The sequence below is a fragment of the Mesocricetus auratus genome, unplaced genomic scaffold, assembly GCF_017639785.1.
Source record: "Mesocricetus auratus isolate SY011 unplaced genomic scaffold, BCM_Maur_2.0 Super-Scaffold_100004, whole genome shotgun sequence".
NCBI lineage: Eukaryota > Metazoa > Chordata > Mammalia > Rodentia > Cricetidae > Mesocricetus > Mesocricetus auratus.
Genome location: NW_024429189.1, coordinates 96,695,336 through 96,707,232, shown reverse-complemented (window position 1 = coordinate 96,707,232; position 11,897 = coordinate 96,695,336). Strand labels below are relative to the sequence as shown.

Genomic DNA, 11,897 nt, shown 5'->3' with positions numbered 1-11,897 from the left:
CTGCTTGCTAGCTGTAACACCGTTGCCTCGGCCAGATGCTCACTGCTAGTGGTCATGGTTCTTATACTTTCCCCACTTGTACTTTTTAAAAAAAGATTTATTTATTTACTATGCATTCTGCCCCCATGCCTGCACACCAGAAGAGGGCACCAGATTTCATCAGAGAGGGCTGAGAGCCACCATGTGGTTGCTGGGGATTGAACTCAGGACCTTTGGAAGAGAATCCCAGTATATTTTAGGACTCCTCTGGCTATAGTGAGAGCAAGATTAAGGGAAAGGGACCAACTAAAGGGACTCATTTAGAGTGCGGTAGTGGTTGTTGTTCTTTTATAAAAGTTTAAAAATTAGGAAAAAAAAGAAAAGGTGAAAGGCGCGAGATGGAACCGGGGACCGGCGGATGGAACATAGAGAGTAAGAGTCATCGTTTATTACAGTGGCGGGAGAGAGAAAGAGCGAAGAGAGGGGCCGGGGTAGAGAGTGAGAGAGTGGAGAGCATAGAGAGGTAAGAGTGCGTAAGTGGGCAGGGGGAGACAGTGTTTCTCTGTATTGTTTTGGAGGCTGTCCTAGAAGGGGCCTGTCTTTTAAAGGGTCCTTTGCACCTGCCTGCAGGCTGTGCTGATGGCACTCTGGGCTGGCCAGAGAACTGCTTGAGTGCATTCTGTCAGGTAGCAGGGCAGGCCAGTATAATGCCTTTCAGTGGTGGCACCCGCCTTTAATCCCCACACACAAAGAGGGAGACAGATCTCCGTAAGTTAAAGACCAGCCTGGTCTACAGAGCGAGTGTCAGGATAGGCTCCAAAGCTACACAGAAGCTACACAGAGAAACCCTGTCTCGAAAAACCCAGCCAACCAACCAAACCAAAACAAACAAAGGGCCTTTAATCTGAGCACTCGGGAGGCAGAGGCAGGCGAATCTCCATTAGTTCGAGGCCAGGCTGGTCTACAGGGGGAGTTCTAGGACAGGATCCAAAGCTACAGAAAAACCCTGTCTCTGAAAACCAAAACCAAATCAAACCAAACCAAAAAACCAAAAACCAAAAAAAAAAAAAAAAGTGCAGGTAGTTCCTGAATTCAAGACCAGCCTAAGCTATTTTTATTAATTGACAGATTTGTTATCCTTTATTAACAGTGTACTTTGGGCCGGGCAGTAGTGGTGCACGCCTTTAATCCCAGCCCTCGGGAGGCAGAGGCAGGCAGATCTCTGAGTTCAAAACCAGCCTGGTCTACAAGAGCTAGTTCTAGGACAGCCTCCAAAGCCACAGAGAAACCCTGTCTCAAAAAACAAAAAACAATGTATTTTGTTGGTCAGAGATGGGCTGACAAAGATTTTATGCTAAACAATGATCTAAGCAAAAAACAAATATAACAATGGAGTTTACATTCTAATCGGGTAATAAAATAATTTAAGAATACATACAGTAATCATCTCTTATCCCAGTTTCATTTACCTTTGGTCTATCGGTCTGAAGATATTAAATGGAAATTTCTAAAAATAAGCATTTAATGTTCTAAGTCGTGTACCATTGTGACTAGCATGAGGAAATGCCATGTTTTTTCCCTAACCACAAATCTTCCCTTTGTGTAGGTTTCCACACTGCCTATGCTACCTATTCAGCAGCATGGGGATTGTCAGATCAGCTGGCCTGCATCGCAGGGCTTGTGTTCAGGTGCTCCTTGTTTTGTTAATGGTCCTAAAGCACTTCTTTAAGCACAAGTTCACCGTAACTATACATATGTAGAAAAAATATAGTGTATTCAGGGGTTGCTACTGTGACTCGGAGAAGCTACTGGGAGTCTTAGAAGGTATACCCCTCCAATAATGAGGGGACTATGGTTTAGCATGTCAGATAGCAATCAATATTAAAGAGAAAAAACAAAACTAGCAAAAGTGTAGTCCTGAGAGGTGCCTGGGAAGGATGCTTTTTTTTTTTTTTTTCCAATGAGAAAGGATGATCAGGGAAGTCCTCACCAGGACATTGCTATTTCTGTCTAAACATGAAGAGGTAAGGGCGAGAGCACATATTCTAGTGCTCCTGATGAGACAAAAGCAAATGCAAAGTCACAGAGGCAAAAGCATTTCAAGCCTTATGGGAAAAATCAAGAACAGTGGCTCAGCGGTAAAGAGCACTGACTGTTCTTCCAGATGGTCCTGAGTTCAATTCCCGACAACCACATGGTGGCTCTCAACCACCTTAATCTGGTGTCCTCTGCTGGCATGCAGGCAGAAGTCTTTATACATAAAAAATAAAATATTAAGTCAGGCGTTGGTGGCGCACGCCTTTAATCCCAGCACTCGGGAGGCAGAGGCAGGCGGATCTCTTGAGTTCAAGGCCAGCCTGGTCTACAGAGTGAGTTCCAGGACAGCCTCCAAAACAATACAGAGAAACCCTGTCTCGAAAAACCAAAATAAATAAATAAATAAAAATAATAAAAATAAAAAATAAAAAAAGATTCCCCCTGCCCTCTGCCTCCTTCTGTTCTTTCCTTTTCTTCCTAAAAAAAAAAAAAAACAACAACCAAAAACTAAAAAACAGAACTGGAGTTCATGAGAGTGCTGGGTTCAAGAACTACTCTCGAGGAAACTAAATTGGGAAGGGGTATGTCCAACTGGTTTCAAGGGCGTTCAGTTTGATGTTTGTCTCTAAATATGATGGTGTACTAAGGACGCTATAGGTAGGAGGATCGGAAGCTCAAGACCAGTCTGGGTGACACAGTATTTAAAACAAAACAAAACGAGAGGGGGAACTCAATAAAATTAAAACGAAGGGGGAAAACACACATACACCAAAAATCAAAACAAAAACAAAACCCCAAACAAGCCTTCCGCCGATAACACTTTTCCACGCCCTAAAACAGCTTCCAGGGCCCGGAACTCCAGGGCGGAGGCCGGACCGGAAGTAGCCTCACTAGGGGCGGCATTTTGCAGGCTGCGTTTCCGTTAGCGGCGGCGGGAATCGCGCTGCTGGCTGGGGACTAGGCCTCTGTGGAAGCGAATCCGGCGGGAATCTGAGACATCGGAGCCGCCACCATGGTAAGACGGCACGGGCTGGCCGTAGGGCGCTCCGGGGTGCGGAATGGGGCGGTGGCTGACGGCGTCCGTGGGTTGGAGCCGCCCGCGGCCGACAAGGTCGGGGCCAAGGCCGCTTAATCCGGGCGCCGCGGAGCAGCTGGTCCGGGGTGGAGGGGAAGGCCGCACCGGGGACCAGGCCGACGTGCGTGTTCGGCGACAGTCCAAGCTAGTCTCCCGGCGCCACCGTGGTTACAGTTCCGCGGCCTCGGTAGCTGCAAACTAGTGCGGGGTCGATGTGTGCCCAGGCTTCTGGAGCAGACGCGAGCCTCCGGCCGACTAGGGGATACCGGGACAGTCGGAGAAGTGGCGGAGGTCACTGCCGGGAACCCGAGTCAGTGGCGGAGGGAGCGGGAGGGTGGAGGAGAGCTTGCATGCAGAGCGCCACCCTGCTACGCGTCTGACGTGGGGTCTGTCGGGCGCTGGGTCCTGTGTTGGTTCAGTTTCTGGCTTTGTGCAGGGCTAGTGTAATCCATGTACGTGCAATGTGGTTCGGCTTTGGGCAAAAGTAACGGCCGAGGGAGGAGCGGAACGCTTCCTCCAGTAGACGAGTCAAGAGCAGACGCCCAAGTGATTGTGTAGGAGCGCCCGGCTCCCCCGTGGGAGGGAGGGTTAGAGATCTGGAGAACCGGGAGAGCCAAGTAGAGGGCAAGAAATTGTCAGGAACCTCGTTGCTGAAGTCCTTGCACCTTGTTTACCCTCTTTGGTAGAAAGACATCGCTAAAGGATCTTTTTCACAGGCTTAATGGACTTAGGTTTAGAAAGGTCAGCAATGAAAAGTGGCTAGCGCTCGAAATTTGTAATTTCTGTGCATAGTAGGCAGAGGATCTTGAATTTTGAGGCCAGTTTTGGCTACAGAGCAAATGTAATAAATACCTCGAATATCTCCAGAAATACCACTCTAGTTGTGTAGCTGAAGAAACCCGAGGTAGTGAAAATAGGTTATTGTTTTGAGAGTTGACTGAGACAAGTCCTTGCTTAACTTTCAGCTTGGGTCGTCTGTTTTATCATTGAAAAGGAATGGCAGTGAACCCGATTTTGAGGATTAAAGGAAATCAATCCTTTTCAAGGGCCTAGCCATACAGGGAGTACCCAATAAAATATTAGCTATTGGACCGATGATCCTCGTAACAGAGCTCTTTGAGATGATTATTTAAATCTGGTTTTCAGGCTAGGGCTGGGTAATGCTCACAGGAGCGAACAGCAATTGCAGTTCCTGGTACAGAGAAGACACTTGGGTAGTTAAAAGTGCCATAATGCCAGTTAGATTTGTGGGGAACTGACACCTTTCTGAGAGACTGCCACAGGTACCTCCAGGGTGTGTATAGGCTCCATTATTTTTGCATACCTACATTGGGAACCAGGATAGAAAATGTCCTGGTAATTAATAAGCTTTTCCTTAAGTGAAGCCACCTAGTGCCAGTTGAATTCTAGTTCTTAGTTTAGATGCATTTAGATGTTCGTAGCACTGTGGCTGTATAGTGGTGGATGGCTTAAGTCCACTAGGTCTAGTATGGGTGGATTTGATTAGTTTGTGGACACTTCAACTCTCCTGAGACAGATACGACCTGGACAGGCCAGTTGAGGGAGATTGCCTGTTTTAAGGGCAGGGACAACAGCACATTAGTGGGCAGAAGTCAAGGCTGAAGGCTGTGTCATAGGAGTCTCAGAAAAGGGACTTGTTTGGAAGATCTCTGGAAATTGTTGAGAAAGTTGGAAATAGAAAGTGAGGCTGTGGGGGAGGCTTCGGGGGAGGCCGGAAGTGTGTGGGTCCAAAAGAGCTGAGCCTCACTGACCTGCCCCTCCTTGCAGACTGTGGGTAAGAGCAGCAAGATGCTGCAGCACATCGACTACAGGATGAGATGCATCCTGCAGGACGGTCGCATCTTCATCGGGACCTTCAAAGCTTTTGACAAGCACATGAATTTGATCCTCTGTGACTGTGATGAATTCAGGAAGATCAAGTAAGGAGAGGGCTGTCGGGAGGAGAAGGACCTGGGATGGACTCCCTGGATGGGATGGGCGGGCCAAGCGCGGGATAGCCATTCAGCTAGGCTCCTGTTTGCTCCCCAGCCTTTGAAGGGAGAAATTTAAATGGGAATGTTAGCTTCTAAGGAATCTCTTCCTTAATCCAGAAAACCTCGCTCTCCAGTTGTAGCAGAGTGCAAGTTGGTGAGGAGGGCTGCTAGGCTTTTAGTTTTTCTGAGTTTGCATGCCCCTGGGTACTGGGGTAAAGGGCTCTCATGTTCTCCCCACAGGTGTGTGAGGGGGGAGAGCTTGATTTTCTGGCCTCATTACCTATTTGTAAAGCTGTAGCCTAAAGGGCTCTCCTATTGCAGCCTGGTCTGAAACTGCTTTAAGAAGCCTAAGCCTCTGACCCTCTTCAGGGTAAGTGCTCTGCTCCCCATGTGGGTTTGGGGCCAGTCATTTTTGTTGGCATTTTCTAAACAAATTGGAGATGTTTCCTCATCTCATTTGCTGCAATTCTGTAAGTTCATTAGCTAACTCCTTCCAGGACCATTAAGCAATGTGGTCCATTTCAGTACTGATTTATATATTCAAGACATCTTGAGGCTCAACATATCACATATTGAGTGTGGTCATTTGCACACTCCTGACTTGTAGCATTTGTATTATGTACTGATTGAATTCCTCTAAATTCTTTTTGAGAGTTTTGTGGCCCAAGGTCAAATATAGACTAAAGATGCAGAGATGCCTGGGTGCCCGGTAGACGTTAGAGTAGGGCCAGTAGATCAGTGTGGAATTTCTGTTTTAAAAATGGAACTGATTTTTCTGATTAAAAAAAGTGTTGGTAAATATTTTTTTTAAATAAAATTAATGACAAAAAACTTAACGCCTGCTTTTTTTGTTCATTATGAAAGGCTAATACAGGCTTATTTAACAACTAAAAAAATAATCGTAAGTTTTTTAAAAATCAGGATATTATTTCTTTTAAGGACTTTGAGCTGGGCAGTGGTGGCACAAGCCTTTAATCCTAGCACTTGAGAGGCAGAGGCAGGTGGTGGATCTCTGAGTTTGAGGCTAGCCTGGTCTACAGAGTGAGTTTCAGGACAGCCAGGACTGTTACACAGAGAAGCCTGTCTCAACAAAGACTATGGCTTTTGTTTCCTGTTCCCTTCTTGTAGTAACTTTTCCTAGTTTACATTTTCATTTCGTTCATCTTTTCCAGTTTGTTGGTGTTTGGGGTGGGTTCTGGTTTGAGGTTGCCCATGTGAAATGAAATGTCTACATGGCTCTTGTAAAAATCCAGCTACTTTGTATGTGAAATTTCCTCCCTTTTCCTCTGTCCCTTTTGTTTCTCATGTAAGGTGAAGGGTGGAATTGTAGCTTGAAGTTGGATTGTGCCTAGTGTGACATTGCATTGATACTCACTTTTGTTTTTGTTTTTCGAGACAGGGTTTCTCTGTACTGTTTTGTTTTGGAGGCTGTCCTGATACTTGCTCTGTAGACCAGGCCAGCCTCCAATTCATAGAGATCCACCTGCCTCTGCCTCTGAGTGTTGGGATTAAAGGCGTGTGCCACCAACACCCGGCGATACTCACTTTTGTTGAGTCTATGAAATCTTAAGCTGAAGACAGGGAACAAGGTAATATCAAAGAAAATCAGGAAAGGCATTTTCAGTTGACTGTGGAAATGTCTTCGATAGGGCTGGGCTTTCTTGATCTTGTCCTGTGTCCTGGTCTGTGCATTTTCTTGGCTTGGCAGACCTCCATATGAGGTCACTTAGCCTTGGATACTGTCCAGAGGACCTGTTTTAGAACGTTTATATACTTTTTGTCAGGTAATACACTATAAAGCAAACCTTGGTGGTTCCTAGTTGGGTAACCCTAAATTGTTCCCTAACTTCTAATATTTTTTCATTGAAAAATTCAATTTTAGGCCAAAGAACTCCAAACAAGCAGAGAGGGAAGAGAAGCGAGTTCTCGGTCTGGTGTTGCTTCGAGGGGAGAACCTGGTTTCCATGACAGTAGAAGGACCTCCTCCCAAAGATGTAAGTCCCTCCTGAAACCTGTAGAAGGGAGCCCTCATGGGAGCTAGGCCCTTTTAGGTACTCTGGCACTGTTCACTCCCTTATAGATGGCAAATGAGTGGCGAGAGCTAGGGTTTGTGACTTTAATCTTCTCAGTGGAACCCAATCAGCAGGGGAGCTACCTGAGGCCATTTGGTTACTTATTAAAAATTAACAGTTCTATAGATTTATGTAACAACAAATAATGAAAAAAGAAGGATGGTTTGAATGGAGGAAAGTGGAGTGGAAAACTGTAACCATAGTCTCAAAAAGAAATAATTTAAAATAAATAGTAGCTCCTGCTACTGTCTCAGAAACAAAAACAGCTCCAAATCATAGAATTTATGGATGCTTTGTTTGGTAGTTATAGAGTAGTATTTATATCTATTTTATTTGATCTTTATAAGACAATTTTAGTTTGCTTTTGAAAAATTATTCTCACCTTATGGATGAAATAAACTAGGTTTAGTAGCTTGCCTAAGATGTCACAGCTAGTAAATGGCAACTCTGACATTTGATCCCAGATGATCTTGTTTCTGCAAACAACAGTGCATGTTTATAAATAGAGCTGTCTAAAAAGAACCTAACCAAATTTGTTTTCTCTTTTTAAGACATTGTTAATCAGGAGAATATTCTTAGCCTGCATTTATGTATGTATGTGTCTGTTTTGATTTTTGCAGTGCTTGGTTTGAACCCAGGGCACCATGTGTGTTGGCAGGCACTCTGCTGCTGAGCTGCATCATCAGCTCCCCTTGTTTATTTTTGTCCACACACATGGCTTCTTTGTAACACGGGAAAAAGTTTGCTCTGCCTTTCAGTTTGTGAGCATCCTTCAAGTTATTCTCTTGATTTAAGTCCTGCTGATGACTTACAGATAGCCTCTTAGCCGAGTAGAGAGTTTATCTCATCTCCTTATTTTGAACTCTACAGCCCTTTTCTTTTAAATATGTGTCAGAGGTATTATTTGGCCACTGTCACTTAGCAAGGGAGAATCAGAGCCAGTGGATCTCCTGTCTCTGTTGACAGGTCAGTGTTATTTTATTTTCATAGGAATGAATGTAGGTATTTAGTGATATGCTTTTCTATACTTAGATTCTAGTCCCTTTAAGGGGTGATAGGTTCTTGGTCTTGCATGGAAGAAGAATGGTGTTAGTATATATGTTAGTGTATATAGTTAATACTGTTTAGGTGCCTTATAAATCCAATAGTCTCTTAGCAATGCTATTCCAGGGCATACTTAGAATTCTTTAGGCCACTGAGTATTTCAGCATCTTTTGTACTAGGCCCCGTTATTGGGGGGGGCATCAACCAGTTCTCAAATCATGATGCAGAGACTTCTTATTAGTTTTGAATGCCCAGTCTTGGTTTAGCTTGTTTCTGGCTAGCTCTTTTAACTCAACCTGTTTATCTATGTTTTGCCTTGGGCTTTTTTTTTTAACCTTTTCTTTCTGCTGTCTCTAGATGCCTGGCTTCTGGCCCCAGGTGTGTCCCCCTCTTTCTCCTCCTGTTCTTTCTTGAGCCTAGATTTCTCTTTCCTATTTATTCTTTCTGCCTTCCAGCCTCGCCTATCCTTTCTCTGCCTAGCTATTGGCCGTTTAGCACTTTATTAGACCAATCAGGTGCCTTTACAAAACTAAACACATCCTTACATTGTTAAATTCAGCAAAAACAAATGTAATACATCTTTGCCTAGTTAAAATAATATTTTACAACTTTTTTTTTTTTTGACTTTTCAGACTGGTATTGCCCGAGTGCCACTTGCTGGAGCTGCTGGGGGGCCAGGTATTGGCAGAGCTGCTGGCAGAGGAATCCCTGCTGGTGTCCCCATGCCTCAGGCTCCTGCAGGACTTGCTGGGCCAGTCCGAGGGGTTGGAGGGCCATCACAGCAGGTGAGGCACTGGAAGAGGACTACCAATTTCTGGTAGCCAAAAGGATAGGGGAGAACTCACAGCTTGACGAAGAGTCCAGATGGACCAGTCTCCTGATGAGTCATGATTGTCAGGCTATCAGTGTTTGTCTGAAGAGCTGTACAAAAGGTATTCCAGCCAGCTGAATTTAGCAAAATGTTCCTGAGACTCTTGTCACCAGTCTTAACTGCAAGTGCTTTTCCCAGGTTGGAGTGGGAGCCCTTAACAATAATGTCAGGCTAAACTGCTGGAATTTTATTGGGCATTCAGGCTTCCTGATAGTTTCCTTGTGCATGGGGAGTCTGATGGCGCGAGTTATAGGTTAGGAGACTTCAGGCTCAGGCAACAGGAGAAGAGTGGGACGATGGCTGTGCTGACTAGTGTTTTGTTTAATTCTTTGTTATTTTACTTAGGTGATGACTCCACAAGGAAGAGGCACTGTTGCAGCTGCTGCAGCTGCAGCCACAGCCAGTATTGCAGGAGCCCCAACTCAGTACCCACCTGGTCGTGGGGGTCCTCCCCCACCTATGGGCCGAGGGGCACCTCCTCCTGGTGAGTATCCTCAGAGGACAACAGTACTGATTAGTCACAATGCCTTAGCTGGATTCATGATGAAGTAGATCCTTGACTGAAACTGATGATGAATTTGTGTAATTAAGCAGGATTACTCTGAGATCCAGCCTGGCTGACTGAGTTGGGAATTAGCTGGACAAGAGCCATTAGTATCCCCATCGGGCTCAAGGGCCCCTTTGCTTATAGAGGCTGAGAGGATAGACTGGGCTATCTGACTTTGTATACAGCTTTATGTTTCCTTTCAGCTTGTAAGAGGTCTCTTGGGATTTTTCTTCCAGGTATGATGGGCCCACCTCCTGGCATGAGGCCTCCAATGGGTCCTCCAATGGGGATCCCTCCTGGCAGAGGAACTCCAATGGGAATGCCCCCTCCTGGAATGCGACCTCCTCCTCCAGGGATGCGGGGTAAGTACCTACAGTAGTGACCAGATCTGTTTTTTGGGCCTCAAATTTAGGGAAGTGAGCTCTTGGAGGATAGTTGTGTCCAGAAAGTAGAGAAGAGGGAGTAAGCATTAACAAGTTGGCCTTGCCTCCCCAGTGGAACAGAAGTGTATGCTCAGTGTCTAGTCCAGCAGCCCTGGATGTAAGATGAGAGTCCCTGAGATCACAGTAGAGACTGTCTGATGCCCTTGACTAATTAAGAGTCTTTCTCTTGCTGGGTATAGTGGCCAATGCCTTTATTCCTAGCATTCCAGAGGCAGGTGGATCTCTGAGGTAGAGGACAGCCAGGTCTACACAGTGAGTCTCTTGTCAAACAGAAAGCCCAGAGAGTATCCTCACTACCAGCCCTCTGTTCTTTCCATGAAGTCATAGTAGGTCTTAAGAAAAATAATGTTTAGATTTCATGACCATTTTCTTTCTTTTTGGTTTTGCATTTGTGGTTTTTATGGACATAGCCCCAGTCAACCCACCCCTGTAGTCACTTGATAGTTACCTGCAGAGTGTGGGAGGGGTGGTGGGGAGGGTTGGGTTACAGATCAGGTTCTGACTAAACTCTCTCTTGCTTCAGGTCTGCTTTGATCCTTGCACAGCGTTGTGACAGTAGCTCCACTGAGGTGTGGGCCCCATTCCCCAGGACCGAGTCGATACAAACCTGTTTGTTTGTTATGCTGTTGTTCATGGAGTCTCCCTGGATCGGCTGGTTCTCCTTTCAGGGCCCCCTCTCTGGGGAATGTGCCCTCCAAGGCCCTAGACTCGTCTTGGTCCTCCTCAGCTCCTTGCCTGTTTCCCAAAAGGCTGTACATAGTCCTTTTTCCCCCCTGTGGCCTATGAAGCTGGTTTATAATAAACTCTTAAGAGACTGTTCATACATGCAGTAGATCTATCCATTTGTCTTTAGAAAAAGCCCTTTGATGAGTGCCTAATAGTTAAAGGATTACCTTGGAAAAACTAACCCTACTCTTAGCTGCTTCCCTAAAATAATGTTTGGATTAAGTAAATTGCAAAACTGAACTATGAGGCTTTTTATCCATTTAATTTAAAGGTCAGTTTGAGGACAGAAATGTTCATATGCTGAGTGTTACATCACTTGGATAGGCGGATCTTTATGAAGAAACAGTAAAGATGGGGTGGGGTGCTGTTAGAATTGTGTCTCAGGGACACACACACACACACACACATATATATATATATGCATACTGTAACCTGACTTTAAAATGGGATTGGCATGATTTCTTCTACCCACTTTGTTTAGATGATGGGATAGTGAGCAGCACTGTAGTACTTAGTACAGCAAGACTAGTGGTGAACCATGGAAGTGTTGGATTTCTTGGCATGTGTTGGTAGCTGTAGAAAATCACATTAGCAGAGGTAAAGGGTCAGGGTTATCTCAGTAACAGAGAACATTTGATTAAATCCATTATCCTTCCATGAGCAAACTAGGAACAGAAGGAAATTCTAAACAAAAGTCCCTCAGCTAGAACCTGGTGGGACAGTGGGCTTTAGCTTAGTGATGGAATATTTGCCTAGTATCTGCAAAGCCAGATTAAATCTTTAGCACTGAGAAGATGAGAGGAGTGGCTGTACAGCCAACAGCATAACAAGTTCCCGTGTTCGCTGTCATTCCATTTCTTGTTGCAAGCCGAAGCTATGGCAGTTGGGAAGAAAATGTTAGTAAAGTAAATATCTGCAAATGATAGGATCGTGTGTCCAGGAAGTTGCAAGTAATTCATAAAGCCAGTAAGTAGTGCATGAGTTCAGCAAAGTTGTAGGGTAGAAGCCAATACAACTTTATACCAGTATAAATTGAGTTTGGGATATATATAGTAAAGAGTTCTCTAGAACAGAATTTGTGTGTCGTGTGTGTATGCATGTGTGTGTAC

At 45.0% G+C, this 11,897-nt stretch overlaps 1 protein-coding gene across 1 annotated transcript; it reads left to right on the top strand.

The window, feature by feature from the left end:
* Window positions 1–2,875: 2,875 nt before the first annotated feature.
* Window positions 2,876–10,881, top strand: Snrpb (small nuclear ribonucleoprotein polypeptides B and B1). The gene is made up of 7 exons (XM_040746285.1): window positions 2,876–3,031; window positions 4,880–5,031; window positions 6,968–7,079; window positions 8,834–8,986; window positions 9,418–9,556; window positions 9,856–9,981; window positions 10,586–10,881. Exons 1-7 carry the CDS (start codon window positions 3,029–3,031, stop codon window positions 10,594–10,596), a joined length of 696 nt encoding a protein of 231 aa, XP_040602219.1. The 5' UTR covers window positions 2,876–3,028; the 3' UTR covers window positions 10,597–10,881.
* Window positions 10,882–11,897: the final 1,016 nt, after the last annotated feature.